The 19,273-nt window shown below is 42.4% G+C and overlaps 1 protein-coding gene across 5 annotated transcripts in view; it reads right to left on the bottom strand.

Moving 5' to 3' along the window:
* Positions 1–19,273, bottom strand: part of LOC122444990 (schwannomin-interacting protein 1) — a 177,577-nt gene that overhangs the window by 29,445 nt on the left and 128,859 nt on the right. For 4 of the 5 annotated variants that reach the window (XM_043473893.1, XM_043473892.1, XM_043473891.1 and 1 more), the window contains one exon: positions 3,550–3,668. In XM_043473893.1, coding sequence (XP_043329828.1) covers positions 3,550–3,668 — 119 coding nt within the window. Of the gene's footprint in view, positions 1–3,549; positions 3,669–18,616; positions 19,132–19,273 lie in introns of those variants that run through there. The other variant, XM_043473894.1, reaches the window with a different exon arrangement.

Raw genomic sequence — 19,273 nt, forward strand, 5'->3', positions numbered from 1 at the left:
GCTCAACATTCAGAAAACTAAGATCATGGCATCTGGTCCCATCATTTCATGGCAAATAGATGGGGAAACAGTGGCTGACTGTATTTTTTTGGGCTCCAAAATCACTGCAGATGGTGATTGCAGCCATGAAATTAAAAGATGCTTAATCCTTGGAAGGAAAGTTATGACCAACCTAGATAGCATATTAAAAAGCAGAGACATTACTTTGTCTACAAAGGTCTGTCTAGTCAAGGCTATGGTTTTTCCAACAGTCATGTATGGATGTGAGAGCTGGACTATAAAGAAAGCTGAGCACTGAAGAATTGATGCTTTTGAACTGTGGTGTTGGAGAAGACTCTTGAGAGTCCCTTAGACTGCAAGGAGATCCAACCAGTCCATCTTAAAGGAAATCAGTCCTGGGTATTCATTGGAAGGACTGAGGTTGAAGCTGAAACTCCAATATTTTGGCCACCTGATGCGAAGAGCTGACTCATTTGAAAAGACCCTGATGTTGGGAAAGATTGAAGGCAGGAGCAGAAGGGGACGACAGTGAATGAGACGGTTAGATGGCATCACTGACTCAATGGACATGAGTTTGGGTAAACTCTGGGAGTTAGTGATGGACAGGGAGGCCTGGTGTGCTGCGGTTCATGGGGTTGCAAAGATTCGGACACGACTGAGCAACTGAACTGAACTGAATACCTTTAGTGAAGTGAGAAAGTATGATGTGAAAAATATTGAAAACATAAACAAAATGGATAACTTCTTAAAGAATACAACTCACCAGAACTGACTTAAGAAATAAAAAGTGTGTACAATCTTAAAATCACTTAAAAAAATGGAAGCAGTTAAATCAAACATACAAAGTAGACACCAGGCCCAGAGGGTTATACAGGTGAGAAACAGCTCATTCCAATATTATGTACAATGAAAAAAGCATAAAGAATCCAGCAGAAATTTGAACATAAGGCCCAAATAGATATATCACAGAAGGGGAAACAAAGAGAGCTAATAAGCATAATGAAATACATTTAATACATATTCAGTTAAAAAATATAAAAGAAACTGGCAATACTGAGTGTTAGAAAGGCTGTGGATCTATAAGATCTTCGAACTATTGCTGGTAGGAGTGTAACTTGTACAACTGTTTCAGAGAACAGTTTTGGCATTATTTTCTAAGTAGGAACATTCATGTATTTTCCTAGGAATTCCACTCCGAGGAATGTACCAAGAGAAACTCTTGCACATGGACAGCAGAAGACATGTACAAGGATTCCACTCCGAGGAATGTACCAAGAGAAACTCTTGCACATGGACAGCAGAAAACATGTACAAGGATGTTTAGAAGCAGCACTATTTACAAGAGCAAAACCTTTGGAACAACCTTTGAAACAAGCCACCAATGCCTCTCTCATCAGAAGAGTGGCTCCACGAATCGGGATACACTCACACATGGACTGGCAAAGGGGAAAACGGGGCAATTAGAATTTCAGAATAAACAATAAAATTTCTCAAGTAATCATAGCTTACTACACGGTTCACGGTGAATGATATACGATCTTAATAATGTAAAATCGAACCGTTATTTTACCCCAAATTCTGAAATAATTACATGCGGAGGATGGGGGGATATACAGATATGTCTGTGGGAGGACTGTAAAAGAGAGTTAAACCCCAGCCTTCTGTTATTTGGTAGTCAAAAGATGGTTTAAAAGTAAAAGCTAAGAAGATCATCATTTTACTCAGAGACATAAATACCAGCAGTGATAGCTAAGGAGTTAAACACTATTATTTCTGGAGAGTGAGATAGGATAGAGAGGGATAGGACTAAGGACTGTTACTTTTATTTTGTGTTGTTATTACACACTCTGTAGTTAATTCTACTTTACTTTTAAAGCTATGGAACACACACACACACTTTCATTCTGAAAACCAGACATCCCATTTAGACCAGATGGATATGACATGACTGAGCAGAGAGATGGGATTTCTAAAAGAAAACTTTTGGGGCTTTGAAGAGAGAGCAGTAGCAGAGATCTGTAAGAATATCTATGGGGTCTACTCCCCTCATTTTACAAAGATGAGGAAACTGAGGTATGGTAAAACTGAGTAAATTGTTCAAGTCTCAGAGTTAGAAGCTAACTAGGATCAACCCTCAGGTGTCCTGGTTCCTAGGCCGGAATCCTCCTGCCACATCCCACTGGGAGGGGAAAGAGGTGCTTCTCTAGCAAAGGCAAAGGCTTCCAGCTCTGGGATGATATATGAAGAGATCGAGAGAATCCTCTGAGCCTATGCTGGCTCCACACCCACCAAGGAGGACATGCCTGAACACTGCGTGGCCAGGTCTCAGCTCCTGACTCCAGGCACTAACACACCGGCAGCAGCTCCTTGATATGCACATATGAGTGCTTTCTGATTTGTGCCGATTTAGGTAAATCTGTAGGGATCAGACAGAAGTATGAGGCTTACTGCAAGCCAGAGAAAACAGATACCAAAGTGTCTAATTCTGGACCTCATATGAAGGAAAGAGCGGAAATTCACTGGTTGAACAAATGCATGAATGCTATTATTTGTCTCCCATACTTGGTTTATCATGGTAAGTATACCTAGTAGTTATACAGGGGATATTTGCTCTTAAGAAGGTCCAAAGGAAGAGACAGATATTTTGACAAGAAACAGATATCTGGGGAGGGATCCGGAGAATGCTGATGCATCTTCAGTTACTACCATCTTTTAAATACAGTGTTCTATGTGCTCTCACCACTTGGAATACCTGTACTTGTAACGGTTAATTTTGCAAACTGTCTATACACCCTCAAACAAAGTGTGACCTATGGACTGGCAGAGGAACATCAGCTGAGAGCTTGTAAGAAATACAGAATCTTAAGCCCCACCCAGACCTACTGAATCAGAATCAGCATTTTAGCAAAATCCCCAAGTGACACGCGTGCACATTAAAGTTTCAGAAGCTCTGGTCTACAGTCCTATTTTCTAGGTAGAATTATAATTTTAACATATTTTCATTGGAATTAGAAGCTATGCAAATAATCAATGATACCCTGAAATCAAGATTAAAAAAAACAAAAAACAAAAAACACCTTGCAAGACAGGTTAAGCTTGCAGCAAATATTCAATGATCAAAGTGGGAATTGTATTTCTCAGTTACCAGTATTCATTGTTATCAAATGCATCAGAGGGGTGAGTCTGGATGTTTTGGGATTGCTTAATGGGAAATCTGGTGGTCTGCCACAATGTTCCAAATATCAGTCGGCTTACTTAAGAGTGTAGCTTGATTTCCCTATCACAAAGTAAAATCAGTATTGTGTCTAAAAATGAAATATAGAAATCTGATCTCAAATGGCTGGGCAAATGGGCCCCAAGTCCCCAAAACTAAAACTCCAAAAACCAACCCAACAAACAGGTGGGGAGGGATCTGCCCAGCACACAAATAAAGGTGGTAGTATTATGGGAGAAAAATACTCAAGGATTTAAAGGATAGCTCATTAAACATACAGTCAGATGACAAAATCCATTAGGTATATAAAAAAATCAACTCAAAACAACACTCACCGGGAGGAAAGGCTTGGCTTCCCGCTTTTGCTACAGCTGGTATAAATTCCTGGGCCATCATCAAAGAAGCTTCCCAGTGCCAACTTCTGTCGGATAGATTCCCTCTCATTTTTCTGTGCCTAAAATTTCAGGAAAATAAAACATGCCGATAAGCAGGCAAATACATCACAACCAGAGACAATCTAACTGCTAGGTCTCTTAGAACTGTAATATTTGACAAAAATAAAATAAAACAGGCCACAGCACAAGAGCATTTGAATTAATAAGAGCTGAAATGAACCTGTCATTCCTGACTCTGAGTCTGTGAGTTAATTTCAATTCTTCAGAGCCCATTACGATCACTAGTCTAGGAAATCACCCTCATGGTACTAAATGGTTGTCATCAGGATGGAACTACAGCTGACTCTTGAACAACATGGGTTTGAACTGCTCAGATCCACCCAGAAGACTTTTTTCAATAGTAAATACTATAGTACTTCATGATCCATGACTGGTTGAATCTGTGAACCACACACAGGCATGGCTGACTATAAGTTACAGGCAGATTCTCTACTGTACTGAGGGTTGACATCCCTAACTCCTTGTTAAAGGGTCACCTGTAGATTATTTGGTGCTTTCATCTTTCTTCTTACCTGCTAGATATGACGAGAGTAAAATCATGGAGGACAAGCACTTTGTCCTAAATCAAATCGCTTTTATCTTAAATGAGGGCTTTCCCTGGATCGTGTCTTTTGCCTTCTTTACATGGTCCCTTTCAGTCCACTTTCTCTTTGGCAAGAACATTAATTCATTCAACTGACAGGCACCAAGCCTCTGTGAGAGGCAGGAGCTATACTGTGATGCCGGGGGCACGGCTCAGGATGGATAGACCGAGCCTCTGCCCCCACCCAGCCTACAGTCTTGATGGGGACATTTGTTTTTGTTCAATATCCTGATCTCACCGGGTTTAGAATGTGAGAAATCCTAACACAGTGCTTGGAATAGCTGGAGGATTCTCACTGGACCCATCTGTTTCATATTTTGAAGGGAAGTCAGGTCCATGGGCATAGGAACAGAATTTGGTAAACTACACTACTGGGATAATTTGGATATGTTTACAACACTTGGCTTCCCATAAAAGTCCCATAAAAACTCACCATGCTGAACTTCTAAACCCTTTAAACAACAGGAGAGGAGATTAGACATGATTTCCTTAGTTAAAAATAAAACCACAAAAAACAAATATAATGAGTTGGATATCCTGGGGGTGAGAATGAGATTTAGGTTTTCTGTTCTTGTGGGTTGAGGGGGACTGTGAGAAGCACCATTTTAAGTTTTGAGCAAGGAGCTAAAGACGATGCTGACCAAATTATATTACACAACACAGCTCAGGTGATGGGGTGTGGTCTCCCCATCACCCTGATTCTCCCAGGAGGAGGTTCTGGAGCCACACTTGCTGCCACCAGTACCCACAAGTTACAGCGGAAGCTCTGATCCACCATCGGAGCATCAGTGTCACAGTAATGAAATGTACAACCTATCGTAAGGGCAGGCTGAAAAACGGCTTCACTTCATCCCAAGTGAAGGGCAATATACTATAGGCCAAGGAGGCTGTTTAACATGGTAGTTACTGGTCACATGTAGCTACTTATATTCAAATTTAAAATTAATTCAAATAAAAAATTCAGTTTCTCCAGTGATACTACTGCATTTTAAGAGCTCCAGAGCCACAGGTGGCTCTAGCAGATACCATATTGGAAGCCCAGAATAAAATATACGACAGCGCAGCCCCGCTAAGACAGCGTTAGCTTCAACAGTCTGCATCAGAATTTCCTGTAGAGACTTAAAAATGCACATTCCCACTGCTTCCGAGCCGTCTGGCTAAGATCAAGTGTAAAACACACACTCCTAGTCTCTAGCACCGGATATTTAGTTTCAATAGGCTTTCCTTCTAGTTCAAGGAAAGCTCATTTTTATTTTCCTTTTCTCTAACATTTAAAAATTCTTGGACACTATAACCATTCTTTCAACTTTCATTTTGAGCAATTATATTTAAGTCTATCCATCTACTCAGATATCTTCCTATTTTGTCATGTACCCATGGAACTGTGTCATACTAGCAGCTATAGAGAGAGTGTGTGTGTGTGTGTGTGTGTGTGTGTGTGTACACAGCCACAAGGTGAAAGACTGTTTCTGTACAGTTACAGACGTGATGCTGATCTCATTTGATAACCGGGCTAGCACAGCACTGAGCCCTGAGAAGGTAACCACAAGGTTCTAAAGGGAAGTAAAGAATGCTCTTCATTTCACTAACCACTTGCAACTGTATTTTTGGAAACCTTAGTTAAAGCAACCCACCCTTCCAAATATGCAAGGCTGGTACTTACTGGTGGTGGTCCTGCCAAAACAGAAGCACACTTGACATCTTTACTTAAATTCATTTCAAAATCCCCAAATCTGCTATGCAGATTTAACATAGTGAACTTATTTCTGAATCCATGTAACAGACAAAAGAGATTACTTAATGTCCTCTACAGTCAGAAAACTGTTGAGTGGAACGAAATATCCAAATATAAAATCGGTAGATCATAACATGAGTGTTAATGACCAATGTTGTCCAACATTATCGTAGGGTCTGGAAGAGGTTTTCTTTAAAGAAAACACCTAGCCCGGGTGTAAAGGTGTTAACATACCCTTGATTCCATGTCTGTCCCTCCTGATTTACTTGGTATGTTAAAGCAATAGACAGTAGAGAAGGTCTTAAAAATATTCTTATTCATGTTAATTATAATTTTAATACCAGAATACTTCATAACAGTTTAAAGAAGCCTGTTTTATGAATGGGTAAAGAACTTGTGGTACATTTATACAAAGAAATATTACTCAGCCATAAAAAGGGACAAATTTGAGTCAGTTGCAGTGAGGTGGATGAACCTAGAGCCTCTTATACAGAGTGAAGTAAGTCAGAAAAAGAAAAACAAGTATAGTATACTAATGTATATAGATGGAATCTAGATAAATGCTATTGATAAACCTAGTAGAGAACAGACTTGTGGACACAGTAGGAGAAGATGAGGGTGGGATGAATAGAGAGAGAGAGAGAGAGAGACTGATTCACGTTGTTGTAGGGCAGAAACCAACACAAAATGTAAAGCAACTTTCCACCAATTAAAAATAAAATAAAATTTAAGAAAATAAAGAGAACTATTTTGTAACACACAAATGTTCCCCCCTGATCCTCTTCTCTCTCTGGATCAAGAAAAATACAGGGGTTTCCCTGGTGGCTCAGGGGCAAAGAATCCACCTGCCACTGCAGGGGCCATGAGTTTGATCCCTGATCTGGGAAGACCCCACACGCCACAGGGCAACTTAACCCAAGCAACACAACGACTGAGCCTGTGCCCTAGAGCTCTGGAAAGGCAACTGCTGAAGCCTGTGTGCCCTAGAGCCCATGCTCTGCAACAAAAGAAGCCACTGCAATTAGAAGCCTGGGCACCGAAATGAAGAGTAGCCCCCACTCGCCAAAACTAGAGAAAAGCCCATGAAGCAATGAAGACCCCAAACAGCCACAAATATACAAATAAATAAAATAATAAATTAAAAAAGAAAAATATGAAGAATATAAAAGTCACCATAATCCCACCACTGAGACACAGATCACTGCTAACATTCTGGTATATTTCCTTTTAGTTTTCTCTAATCTTATGTGTGTATTTTTCTCTTTTTTATAAAATTGAGATCACATTGTTTATTATACTTTGAGAACTGCCCTCATTCATGCAAAATCCTTTAAAGATACAATTGTAAATGGCTGCGTGCCATTCTATCCTCTGGAGTTATCTTCTATTGTTACCCATTTGGGTTGTATCCAATTAAAAATGACATAGAAGTTAGCATTTTTACATCAATCCCTGCCCACATGTCTGATTATTTCCTCAGGATAAGTTCCTGGAAGTGGAATTACCAGATCAGCTGAGTATGAACATTTGTTGAGGCGCTTGACACATTTTGTCACATTGCTCGAGAGGAAATCTGTTCCAATTTACATGCACACCAGCAACGTGAAAGGGTGCAGCGTTCACTATGTCCTGGCTAACACTGAGTATTTTCACTTAAAAAAAAATGCTATTGTTTTTAATTTGATGGGAAAAAAGGGCTATCCTTTTTATTTTAATTTCTTTGATTACTAGTGAGATGAAATATTTACATTTTTTCAGTTAACATACTAGCTTTTTTGGAAACTAGTTACTATGAGTTTTGCTTACTTTTCTATATAGGTCTGAGAGTTTTGAAAATTTTATAGCAAGCATATGAGTCGTCCTTTTGAGTTTAGAACCTATGTGTTACATAGTTCAGTCAATAGTACACTCCGTCTGAAGTGTCCGCTGGCTCTGTTCTTGGAAAACCATTCCCAGTCCAGAAGTAAGGGCTCTCACTTGTTGTTGGAGGATTCAGTGAGAAAACTTACATAAATTGCTTAGTAGTAGTACCTGCCCTATGGTAATGTAAATCTGCAATAAATAGTAACAATAAATAGTAGCTGTTATGATTAATCCTCCAACCATTCTTGCTCTGAAGATGAGGAAACAGAGGCTGAAGGAGGGTTACCCTACTATTAGAAGAGCAAGGATTCAAGTCCACATTTCTGGGGCCACATCTCCCAGCTCCTCTTCCACACGGATTAGTCAAGTGTCCAGGTGGACACCATGCTGGAGATAGATGTGTATCGACTTCTTTCCTGAAATGGATGTGACGCTTTCTCAGAAAAGGAGAACACACCTGACTTCAAAACGTATACTAAAACGTTTGTGGCTAATCATAACCACAAATATTTACAACACAAATATCTTCTCATCAGAGCCACTCTCTTGCCATCACTGCTCAATCTTCCTTCTGGAAAAAATGTGATTCCTAACATTTCAAATTCCTATATTCAACTGACTAGTAAAACAGTTTTTCTCTTAAACTTCAACAGTTGGAACCCAATTTCCTTCCAGTTGCCCACATGTGTAAAGTAGGAGTATATGTGTGTGTGTGTGTGTGAGATGGAATATTCCTTGCCATATCAGTAAACAAAGGATACCATAGTCCTTGGCAATTGCGGCCCTCTAACGTGAGTTGGCAAGCCTTGAGGAAACTCAGGAAGGAAAGAATATCTGCCATTTAGCAGCCATCAGACTGCAGCCACTCCCTACACTGAACCCTGAGGAAACTTGGGAAGTAAAAACGCATACTGGCCCCAGATAGCTGAGGCCAGAAATCATATCAAAGAAATGATTTCAGTAAGCCTAGACTCTAGCATCTTCCCATACATAGAAAAGTGCTAAATCCCTTAATTTGGGATATCTGGTTTTCTTTAATTAACAGTCATCTTTTGCTGTTCAGATCATCCGCCCTTTATTGCAAAACTTTTCTTTTTAATTGAAGGATAATTGCCTTACAGTATTGCACTGGTTTCTACCAAACATCATCATGAATCAGCCGTAGGTTTACCCATTTCCCCTCCTACTTGAACATCCCTCCCGCCTCTCTCCCCATCCCACCCCTCTAGGTTGTTACTGAGCCCCAGTTTAAGTTCCCTGAGTAATATAGCAAATTCCCATTGGCTATCTATTTTACATATGGAACTGGACTTCCCCTCGATGCCTCCTCGGAGCAGTTCTTTCAGGGTTACTTGAGATGCTGACTACTGGGCTTAAAGTCCTAAAAATCCCCACCATATAAAACATAACTCTCAACTTCGAGGTTTTAAGTATTTTTTAAGTCTACGTGTGTGCACGTATAGTTCCGAAGTTCTTTTGTTCTCCAAGGAATTATACCTGCAGGGCAATTATGTCCTCTAAGCCACCAAAGCCCAAAGATGCCCCAGGGTGGAGAACAGCAAAGTTCATAAGAAAAGAAGGTGTGAACACAAAACTACACTCTCCAACTGTGTTTATGGCAAGTTGAGTCACGTCCACTCCTAAGACAGCCTTGGGAAATACTGTCATAAAACCAAAGTGAAACATCTAAAATCGATGTTGCTAGCAAAATGCAAGAGGGCACCTGAGGAGGAGTGGCTCATCACTATGAGACAGAATGGCTCTCACGACCCTCATCAAGAGTGAAAATGCTCTCGCAGACTCACCACTGTCCAGTCACAGGCAGTTTCTGTCCTCGCCTGTCACCGAATTTCCTACTGCTGCCCCCTGAGCCTGGGCAGATAAGGCTCACAATGGCTTTTGAGGGCATCACGTGAGCCGAGATCTCAGAACATGGACCACGGAGCCCTTCGATACTCCAAACGCCGGGGCTCAGCCTTTTCCATCGCACCACTGTTCTGTTGTAATTCCCCAAACTCGGCAAGAGTCAAGACGGGCTTCGGTAAAAGCAGTGCCCAGTCATGTCCGACTCTTGCGACCCCACGGACTGTAGCCTGCCAGTATCTTCTGTCCATGGAATTAATTTTCCCAGGCAAGAATACTGGAGTGGGTTGCCATTTCCTCCTTCAAGGGATCTTCCCAACCCAGGGACTGAACTTGAGTCTCCCTGCACTGGCAGGCAGATTCTTTCCATCTCCAAATCTGGTCCATCCCAAGTTCTTTTCATCCTTTCTTCGGGATGTGGCTGTACCCAGTCCTTACACACCTGTTACCCACACCCTCCTCCGGTCCTGTCTTCGTCTCTCAGTTCTGTTCACCTTGCTCGCAGCGTCTGGTCGCTGATGCAGGAGCCACCTAGTCTTCCACATGCTGATCTTATAAATCTATAAGCAGAAAATTGCGTATTTTGCACATTTCTAAACTTTATTTGACACACTGTATTTTTGTGAGGGCAGCGGCAGGCCCACCAGGGTTCTCAGAAACACACAACATCCTGCACCTAAACCTATAGCCAGCTGGTGCTCAGGACACTGCCAGCAGCTGCTTCCTTCTGACCCCTGCACAGATGCTGGTCCCATGTAGCCGGAAAACGCCTGACCCAGAGGAAGGGGTTCCTTAAACTCCCTAAAGCAGGAAGACACGTAAGGAAGCTTGGCTTAGAGAAGCTGATGCAAACGATTCAGCGGCGCTTTGGGAACAATGGCAAATGTGAGCTTAGGTGCAGTGACAACCTGAGTCTGGAAGGGATTCAGTTATGGGGAAGGAAGTAGGGGAAAGGAAAACATTTCTCCCTGGTTTCTTGTTTTCCATCTCTTCCCTGGGTTGATCTTCCCCTCCTCCCCAGCTCCATGGTTTCCTACATCTACCTGTTCACTATGGGAACAGAAATAGCCTGTTATTATTGGATGTGCTTATTTCACCATGCTGTCTCAGTACAATTCACTACAAATCCTGTAAGATACCACTTCCAGCAGCCTCCTTCCTGCCTCGCTAAGGTTGCTAAGTTAACTCTGTCAGGGATTCTTATACCTCAGGGTGCATGCCAACCACCTGGGGATCTATGTTCTGATTTAGCGTGGGCAGGAGAGCTTGCATTTCTTTTTCTTTTTTAAAATTGGGGTATAGTTGCTTTGGGCTTACCAGGTGGTAAAGAACCCGCCTGCCAACACAAGAGATGTAAAAGATGCGTGTTCGATCCCTGGGTTGGGGAGATCCCCTGGAGGAGGAAGTGGTAACCCACTCCAGTATTCTTCCCTGGAGAATCCCATGGACAGAGGAGCCTGGTGGGCAACAACCCATAGGGTTGCAAAGAGTCAGACACAACGGAAGCAACTTAGCCCACACACAAAGCTGCTTTCCAGTGTTGTGCTAGTTTCTGCTGAACAATGACGTGAATCAGCTACATGTATAAATATATCCCCGCACACTTGAGCCTCCCTTCCACCCCGCCCCCATCCCACCCGTCTAGGTCACAGAGGTGAGCTCCCTGTGTATGTACCTACTTCCTACCAGCTATCTCTTTTACACACAGTAGGGTATATATATCAACCCCTTTCTTGAGACCTTGCATATCTAACACGCTCCAGGAGTTGCGAGGAGTTAGTTGGCTCACAGAAGGTCCTCTCTCCCTCTCTAAGCTCAAGAAGCCTCCAGGCATAAATGTTCTTTCTCCATCTTTCACCTAGGTGTCCCACATAAGTCTTAGGAAATGTCTGTTAAAGTGATGATATAAACATTTTCCACCAGTGGGGAAAAGGAAAGCAATGTGCCATTGAGGATAAACCTCCTGAGGGCTAGCAGCTGTATTATTCCAGGAGCTGATGGAAACCCTGGTCCCCCAAGGCCCAGGAAGAAACTCGGGCTGTAGGGACCTCACTGTGAAGCCAGCATGCCAAACGGAGAAGTGCATAGGTGGGGACCGCACAACGTGGTCCTCTCTCTCTGCTCACACGTTTCTTTAAAGCAGCAGTGCTCAAATTTGATTATGCATGAGAATCACCCAGAGGGTTTGCAAAACCAGACACTATTTCTCTGATTCAGAAGGTCTGGGGTGAGGCTGAGAAAGTGCATTTCTAACAAGTTCCCAGATGCTGCTGGCTCAAACACCTTGAGAACCATGGCATAAACACCTGAACCAATCAAGGAGCTACACAGGGCACAAAGCTGGTACTTCTTCGATTGAGCATGACTGTGTGGCCTGTGGACTGTCCAGACTCCGGATCCAGGTGCATTGCATTGGTAGCTGGCTGCTCTCTGCCGAGGCCTTGACAGGATGCCTGTTTTGAAGCGATTAATGTGCCTGTTGCTTCATTGCCTAGTGATGTCTGGCATCATTGCTATTAGCAGCATCTACCAGGGAATGCAACTGGGATTCTGGAGCTCCCTGCAGAAAAGAACTCTTCCTTTAGGAGAATAAAAGTGACTCTTATTTCTCTCCTTAAGAAAGGAACTTTTACTCTAAAATAAAGGCAGCATTCAAGTGCGAAGGAGTCTGAGACTTTTAAACATTAGGAACCAGAAGGACAAACTATTTGTTAATTCAGAAAATTTTCTTTTAAACAAAAAATAAAAACAAACCCCCCCAAATATTGATAGTACTTTCTAATTATTTTCTCACTGAAACAACTACGGATTTGTCACAAGATCAAAATATGAACACAGCATTCTGTAAGAATACAGATTGTATGCTTTTGAACGGCAAGGGCAGAAATACTTGCTCTGGGCAGGTTATTTGCCTCTGATTTCATCCCCTGGGAAAGGCTTTTTGATTCTTAGTGGAAATGTAAGTTAAATAACCAGGTATCTTCCCACTGTATCACTGAAATGGATATTAAATCTGGGTGCTTTTTTTTTCAGTTTGTCTTTCTAACATTTTCTATTTCAGACGCTTATACTAAACAATCCGGAAAAGTTTCCTGAAGTGCTGTTGAAATCTCTTATCTTTGCATCCCTACACTGATCTGCCTAAACAAGTCCTCTGCACTAGATGTCAGGCCGGGCTGTTGGGCAATGTTGAGGCCTGGGTTTGGCTTGCTCAATCAACATCAGTACTCAGGAGAGAGCTATCCTTGGATCAAGTCCAGGACGGGTATCCAAGCAGGGCCCAGGAGCCTCCTGACACCTATTTTACTTAAAAATTTGCCAACATCAAAAGTGATGGGATACCAGTCCAGAGGATGGAGATTTTTTTTTTTTTTTTTTAAATCTTGGTTAATCCTGAGGATGGTTTGGCCTATTGACTGCATTCCTCTTCCTCCAGCTATTGGGAGAGGACATCAACAAAAGAAGGCAGACAGAAATGCTGGGTGCGCCTTCAGCTCTCTTCTTTTCTCAAATGACTGCCTTCAGAGACTACTTTTAACAGGACAGTGTTATCTGGGACTCTATTTTTAACAGGCAACTTCTCACAAGTCTATAAAACCATCTCAGTCATTTGGTATCACTGTCAGAACACAACAGTTCAAAACACCCACTGCAAGGTGATGAAATGGCCCAACTACAATCAGCCACAGGAAGCTGGGTCCCCTACCTCCCACGTCAGGGTGGGCTGCCCATCTGGGGGAGTTAAACACATGTGCATGACCAGGAAGGAGTGCAGGAGCCCGGAGCAGGGCATTCAGAGCCAAGGAGACCCCAGTTAACCTCTTCACTATGACACTTAACAGTGCAAGTTATGAAAACACTTTAAGCCCCAGTTTCTTTTTCTGAAAAAAAGGGATAAAGATACCTTATTTTTTAGGTTGTATTAAGGATGAAATAAAATACTACATAGAAAGTACTTGACCCAGTGTCTGACCCAGAGAGAAACTCATTAAATGGTCCAGTTGTTAATATTAAAGGGAGGGGTGGGGGTAAGTTGTTGAGAAGAGTGGAGAAAGGGATGAGAGAGATCCAGAAATGTCCAGGACAGATCTATAAAGACAGAAAGTGGATTAATAATTGTTGGGAGTGGGTGGGTAGGAATTAGGAGTAATTGCTAACGGGAACAGGCTTATTTTAGGAGGGGAGCTGATGAAAACATTCTGAATTAGATAGCAGTGGTTTGTAGAACCCTATGAATATAATGAAAACCATTAAAGTGTACACTTGGAAACGTGAATCTTAAGGTATGTGAATTGTATCTCAGTTAATAAATAAACCGCACTCTCCCTCCCGCAGACTGTGTGTGTGTGTCTTTTTTAAATTGAGACAAAATCCACTTATCATATATCCGGAAAGTCGATGGGTTCTGAAACAACCCATTCCCTGACCGTGCCGGCTCCCCACAGTGCACCAACCAGGTGATACCATGCAAAGAAGCCGGAACGGGGAGCCAAGAGGCTTCATATTTGCAAGACCTAAAACCAACCCCGCCAATCTCTCCCTTGAAAGAAAAGGAGACTCCGGCCCAGAGAGTGGAAGAGACTGTCCCTGGGGGGCTGAGGTGGGGCTGTCCTCCAGGGTTCAGTAACTCAACGGAGTTCCTCAAGCGCATTCAGCCTCACAGGAAGACGTGAGGGTGCTCAGAGGTCGACGGCTGCTTTTCCCCAGTAATTGCGTGGGGCGGGCAGAGCGCTCGTCTGGAATGGCAGCTGGCATTCTGGGTTCCTGTTTATTGCAGTTTATCTCAAGCAGTCATTTCCATTCACCTTTTTAAAAAAACATGAGGCGCAGCTGTGGCTTCACTTTAAATATTGTTCCTTCCAGCCTTTTAATTTTTTCACGGGCTCCTCCCTAATCTTTCACCGTAATTGGATGCACCACACTGGAGACGGCACCCCGGAGAAACAAAGCCTGCCTGGCGAGCCGGCTTGCCCATCCTCCAGCCACACACGGCTGTGGCTCCTCCCGCCAGGAGTAGCCTGGGGACAGAAAGCCAGGCCGACTTCCCTGCATTTGCTCTGCTCTGGGACCAAGCGGGAGCCAGTCCTCTGCTGTATTTTATGTTAAATTTTCCTGATTTACCCGCCACCCCCCCACTGGTACAATTTGGATCTATGCCCCGCCCTGAGATGGCATGGCTGTGCCTTTTCTGGGTCCACACTGGCCATCTGAACGTCCTTCCAGGTGGCATCAATTTCAGGGCAGCCTATTTGTACGTGAACCTCCCCACGTGGACTGTAAGCTCCCTGAGGGAAACCCCAACCTCCCTTCTGTGATCCTGGCCCCGAGCACAGCGCCAGGGACCCAGAAGGGCTCTAGGTGAGTGACAGCTGAAGGACCAGGACACTGACCTGTGTGACCAAAGGGCCAGAGGCTGCTCAGAGCAAGGCAGGGCCATAACGGACCAAACGTTCACACCTCGGATTCTGCCAAGGTGCAGGTTTTCCTTTCTAGGTACTCAGCTGTGTTTTCTGTTGAGTACAGTCTTACTACTGTTACTGAATAAACCAGTGGTCCTTAATGAAACATCTTTCTTACCAACAGGACCTTCCCCAAGGAAACGAAACAGATGTGTACTCTTTTCCTTCCTCTGCCTGGGTGGAATCTAATTTCAGTCATTATAAAATGACCTTTCCCCTGAAGGCTGTTTGCCTGACTTTAAAACAACCTTGTAAAATAATCCCTATACACAGGATGGTATTTATTAGTGCAACTGCTACAGGAAATTCTATTGTACCCAGGCAGGGAAATACCAATTTTAAAATTGTTTTGGACAACTGACCTCAGAATATAAGGAGGTGAAAGAAGAAATTACTAAAACTTTTGCTTTTGGTTATATTTTAAACATCTTAGTTTTGAAAATACCTATTTGTGTACGTCAGTCCTCCACATCTACAGATTCTGCATCTGTGGATTCAACCAACCACAGATCAAAAATACTTGGAAAAATACTTCCAGAAAGTTCCAAAAAGCAAACCGTGAATTTGCCATGCATCCAGCAGCTATTTGGATAGCATTTACATTGTATTTCCAATTATTTACATAGCATTTACACTGTAGTAGGTAGTAGTAAGCTTCCCTGATAGCTCCGTAGGTAAAGAATCTACCTGCAAAGCAGAAGACACAGGAGACGTGGGTTCGATCTCTGGGTCAGGAAGATCCCCTGAAGGAGGAAATGCCAACCCACTCTCGTATTCCTGCCTGGGAAATCCCACGGACAGAGTGGTCTGGTGTGCTACAGTCCATGGGGTCACAGAGTCAGGCATGACTGAGCACTCAGAGGTTAGAGAGAGGTGCTATAAGTAATCTGAAGATTATTTAAAGTATAGAAGAGAATGTGTGTGTTATATGCAAATACTATGTCATGCTTGAGCATCCTGGGATTTCAGAATCTGTGGGGATCCTGAAACCAATCCCCTATGGATACCAAAGGACTAGTGTATAAGTTTCATACACACAAGATGGAATTTTACAGCGGTATATGCGTAATTATGGGGCTTCTCAGGTGGCGCTAGTGGTAAAGAATCTGCCTGCCAATGCAGAAGACATAAGAGACTCAGGTTCAATCCCTGGGTCAGGAAGATCCCCTAGAGGAGGGCGTGGCAACCCACTCCAGTAATCTTAGAGTTTGGAGAATCCCATGGACAGAGGAGTCTGGAGGGTTATGGTCCATAAGGGTCTCAAAGAGTTGGACACAACTGAAGTGACATAGCATGCATGTGTAATTATGAGTGGGATACGTGTATGTTAACAGCTTGGGTTCAAAAACATTTTACTGATGAATATGAGATCAAAAAAGCCTGCAGACCACCGTTTTATGGCATCTAAGTATCTAAGTTAATTTTCTACTTAGTAAACCAAACAGCAAAAAAAAAAAAAAAAAGAAAGAAAAGAAAAAGAAAGGGAAAAAAAAGGTTAGAGGGGAAAAAAACTTAGAAAAGGAGGTTCTAATTAGGAAAAGTGATTTTTATTTTAGGTAACTTCTTTCTTATCTTTTGTGTTTTAAAGAAGGCCCATATCACCTGGTTTCAGTAAGCATTCTTAATGAAATGGTTAATAGTTGTTTTTTTTTAAAGCATAATGAAGCCTTCATAGTTCCATGATATGTATACATTTGAAAGCACTTTGCCTGAGAAAGGTAGATAAAAGCTAAAATGACTACAGAATGACTCTTAGGTTTAGGGTCCAGAATGACACATACTGATCTCTGGGTGTTTCCACATCTAGAAGTTTCATCTAGTAGTCTTCTGTACTAACCTCTCAGATATAATTCCTCCTAAAGTCACACGTGGTGTGCTACTGCCTTAGTGAGATAAAGGGTGATACAATGCAACTCTGTTTTGTTGTTGCTGAGGTGTCAAAGCTACTTGAGCATTTCATGTTTGACACTTCAGTCAGCATTGTTATCACGTAGCCCGCAGATCATGGCTCAGCCATTCCTGGCATCTGGGCTCTCTCTGTTTCTAAGCAGATAAAACTACAGTGGTCATTACTTTATTGTTACTGCATTAGCAAATGGCATGTCTTTCATTTTTCCTAAGTGAAAACCGACCTACACTTTCCTTTTTGAGAAACGCTATGACAGAGAAAATGCGACCAGTCCTTGGCACTGAATACAGAGGCAACATGAGAAGTGTGCGCTTGTTCAGCCGGGTTGGGTAAGGGACTCCGACTGCTGAGCGTCCCAGGGATCTTTTGCACACCCACGTCCGGCAGGAGGGGACATCAGAGAAGTGTCAGGGTTTCAGGACTCTGAGCATTTATCCCCTTGGGCCCTCACTTCCTTTTGGGGATCACAAAGGACAAAACCCACACAGAGCAACACTGTAGGTCATTTAAACCTCTTTTACACATTTAAGTTTCAGTTTCTGAGAAAGAAAAGAAACTATCTGAACTGCCCTAAGAAATAAAGGATATACTTAAACAGCCCCCATACTCACACACAATTATGCATATAAGATCTAAACTGCCATATTTTACATTATTATATATAAAGATCTATTAAGACAGAGAGATCTTCTATCTCAATCTAGGGGGGAAAAAAAAGTTAGTGACATATTTGATCAAATTAAAAATGTAGGAGCAAGGTCTATTGTTTTAGGTCATTTGCTTTTGAGGGAAAAGAGGTCTTTCTTTCCAGGCCCTCATTTTCCATACTGTGCTGTGTCGTGACCTACACTTGACTTACCGGAAATAATAATGGGGAAGAACATAGTGTTTAGCCTTCTGTGGACAGACAAGTATATACTGGTAGTTTAATTTCATGACCTCACCCATATAACTAAAGCTATTTTTACTTGGGGCTGTTATTATGAAACAATTACCATATAAAACATACCAAAAATATATTTACTGACTTGCAAAAGAAAATGCAAGCAAAGAATTAGCAGATACTGTACCAGTTTTTTTTTTTAAACCCCACACTTTTCTTAGTAAAACTTCATAGTTTTCATTGTTTAAAAAGATCAAACTGAAAAAAAAGGTCAAACTTAGAAAGATGGATTAAACATGCTAGTAATTGTTTCTTGCAGGTGAACTGTCAACATGTCAATAATTTAAAAATGTATTCCTTTCATAAAAAGCCTAACTAGAAACTAAAAACATAAGAGAAATTTTTTTTAACTTCAGGAGAACAACATGTGTATTCTGGTTACTGGTATAATATATTAATGAATACAAGCAGAAAAAAGCAGAAAGAAGTACTCTCCCAACTCAATGTGTTTGATTCTGTGCATTGAGCTTTCCTGAATATATTATGGCAATGGCCGCTGAGTGTGGAATCTGGCCACTCCTCAAGGGTTATCTTTCTCCCAGTTAGAAAAATGGTCCGATTGTTTACAAACAAAAGAGCTCTCCCCCCTTACCTTTTTATAATTCCCCTCCATATCCAATGGGGATTCTTTACTGATGATGTCATCCATTCCATCACTGTCCAAATCCATCCTTTTAACTCTTTACAATTTCATTTAAGAAATAAGCTCCCATGAATCCCGAGAGGCTGATGTGCCGCTGCTCAGGACCCTGGCTCCCGCTCATGCTGACATGGAGAGCCAGCGAAGAGTCTGTGTCCGGCTGTGTGTGACCTTGCCCCTTCAGTCCCAAAGACACCGCCCCACCCGGCCTCCCTGGCCTGTCCCGGCTCGGCACAGGGGCAGCTGCTGTTCTCGAAGGCTTACTCTGTCCTGACACTTGGCTGGTTAAGAGTCCAGCCTTTCCACATCTGCTGTCACCTTCTTCCCCTGAACGATCCTGCCTGGATGCCTCTCCCCAGCACCTTCTCTACCCTCAATCCAGGAAAAGCCAATTTAACCCCCGAACTTCCCGCTTCAGGGCTGAGTGTGGATGAGAGTTCTGGAGGAATCCAGCAACCTTATTCTGAACCAGGGGTAGAGTGTACAGGATAAAAATAGATGCAAAGCCCTGCCTCGCAGACTTCACTGGCGAGTTAAAAGCCGGGTATTGCATGACAAAACCAAACAGTATAATTTAAAAGTTAACCTGTAAGATAGAGGTTTGCCTTT

This window comes from Cervus canadensis, chromosome 7, assembly GCF_019320065.1.
Source record: "Cervus canadensis isolate Bull #8, Minnesota chromosome 7, ASM1932006v1, whole genome shotgun sequence".
Classification (NCBI taxonomy): domain Eukaryota; kingdom Metazoa; phylum Chordata; class Mammalia; order Artiodactyla; family Cervidae; genus Cervus; species Cervus canadensis.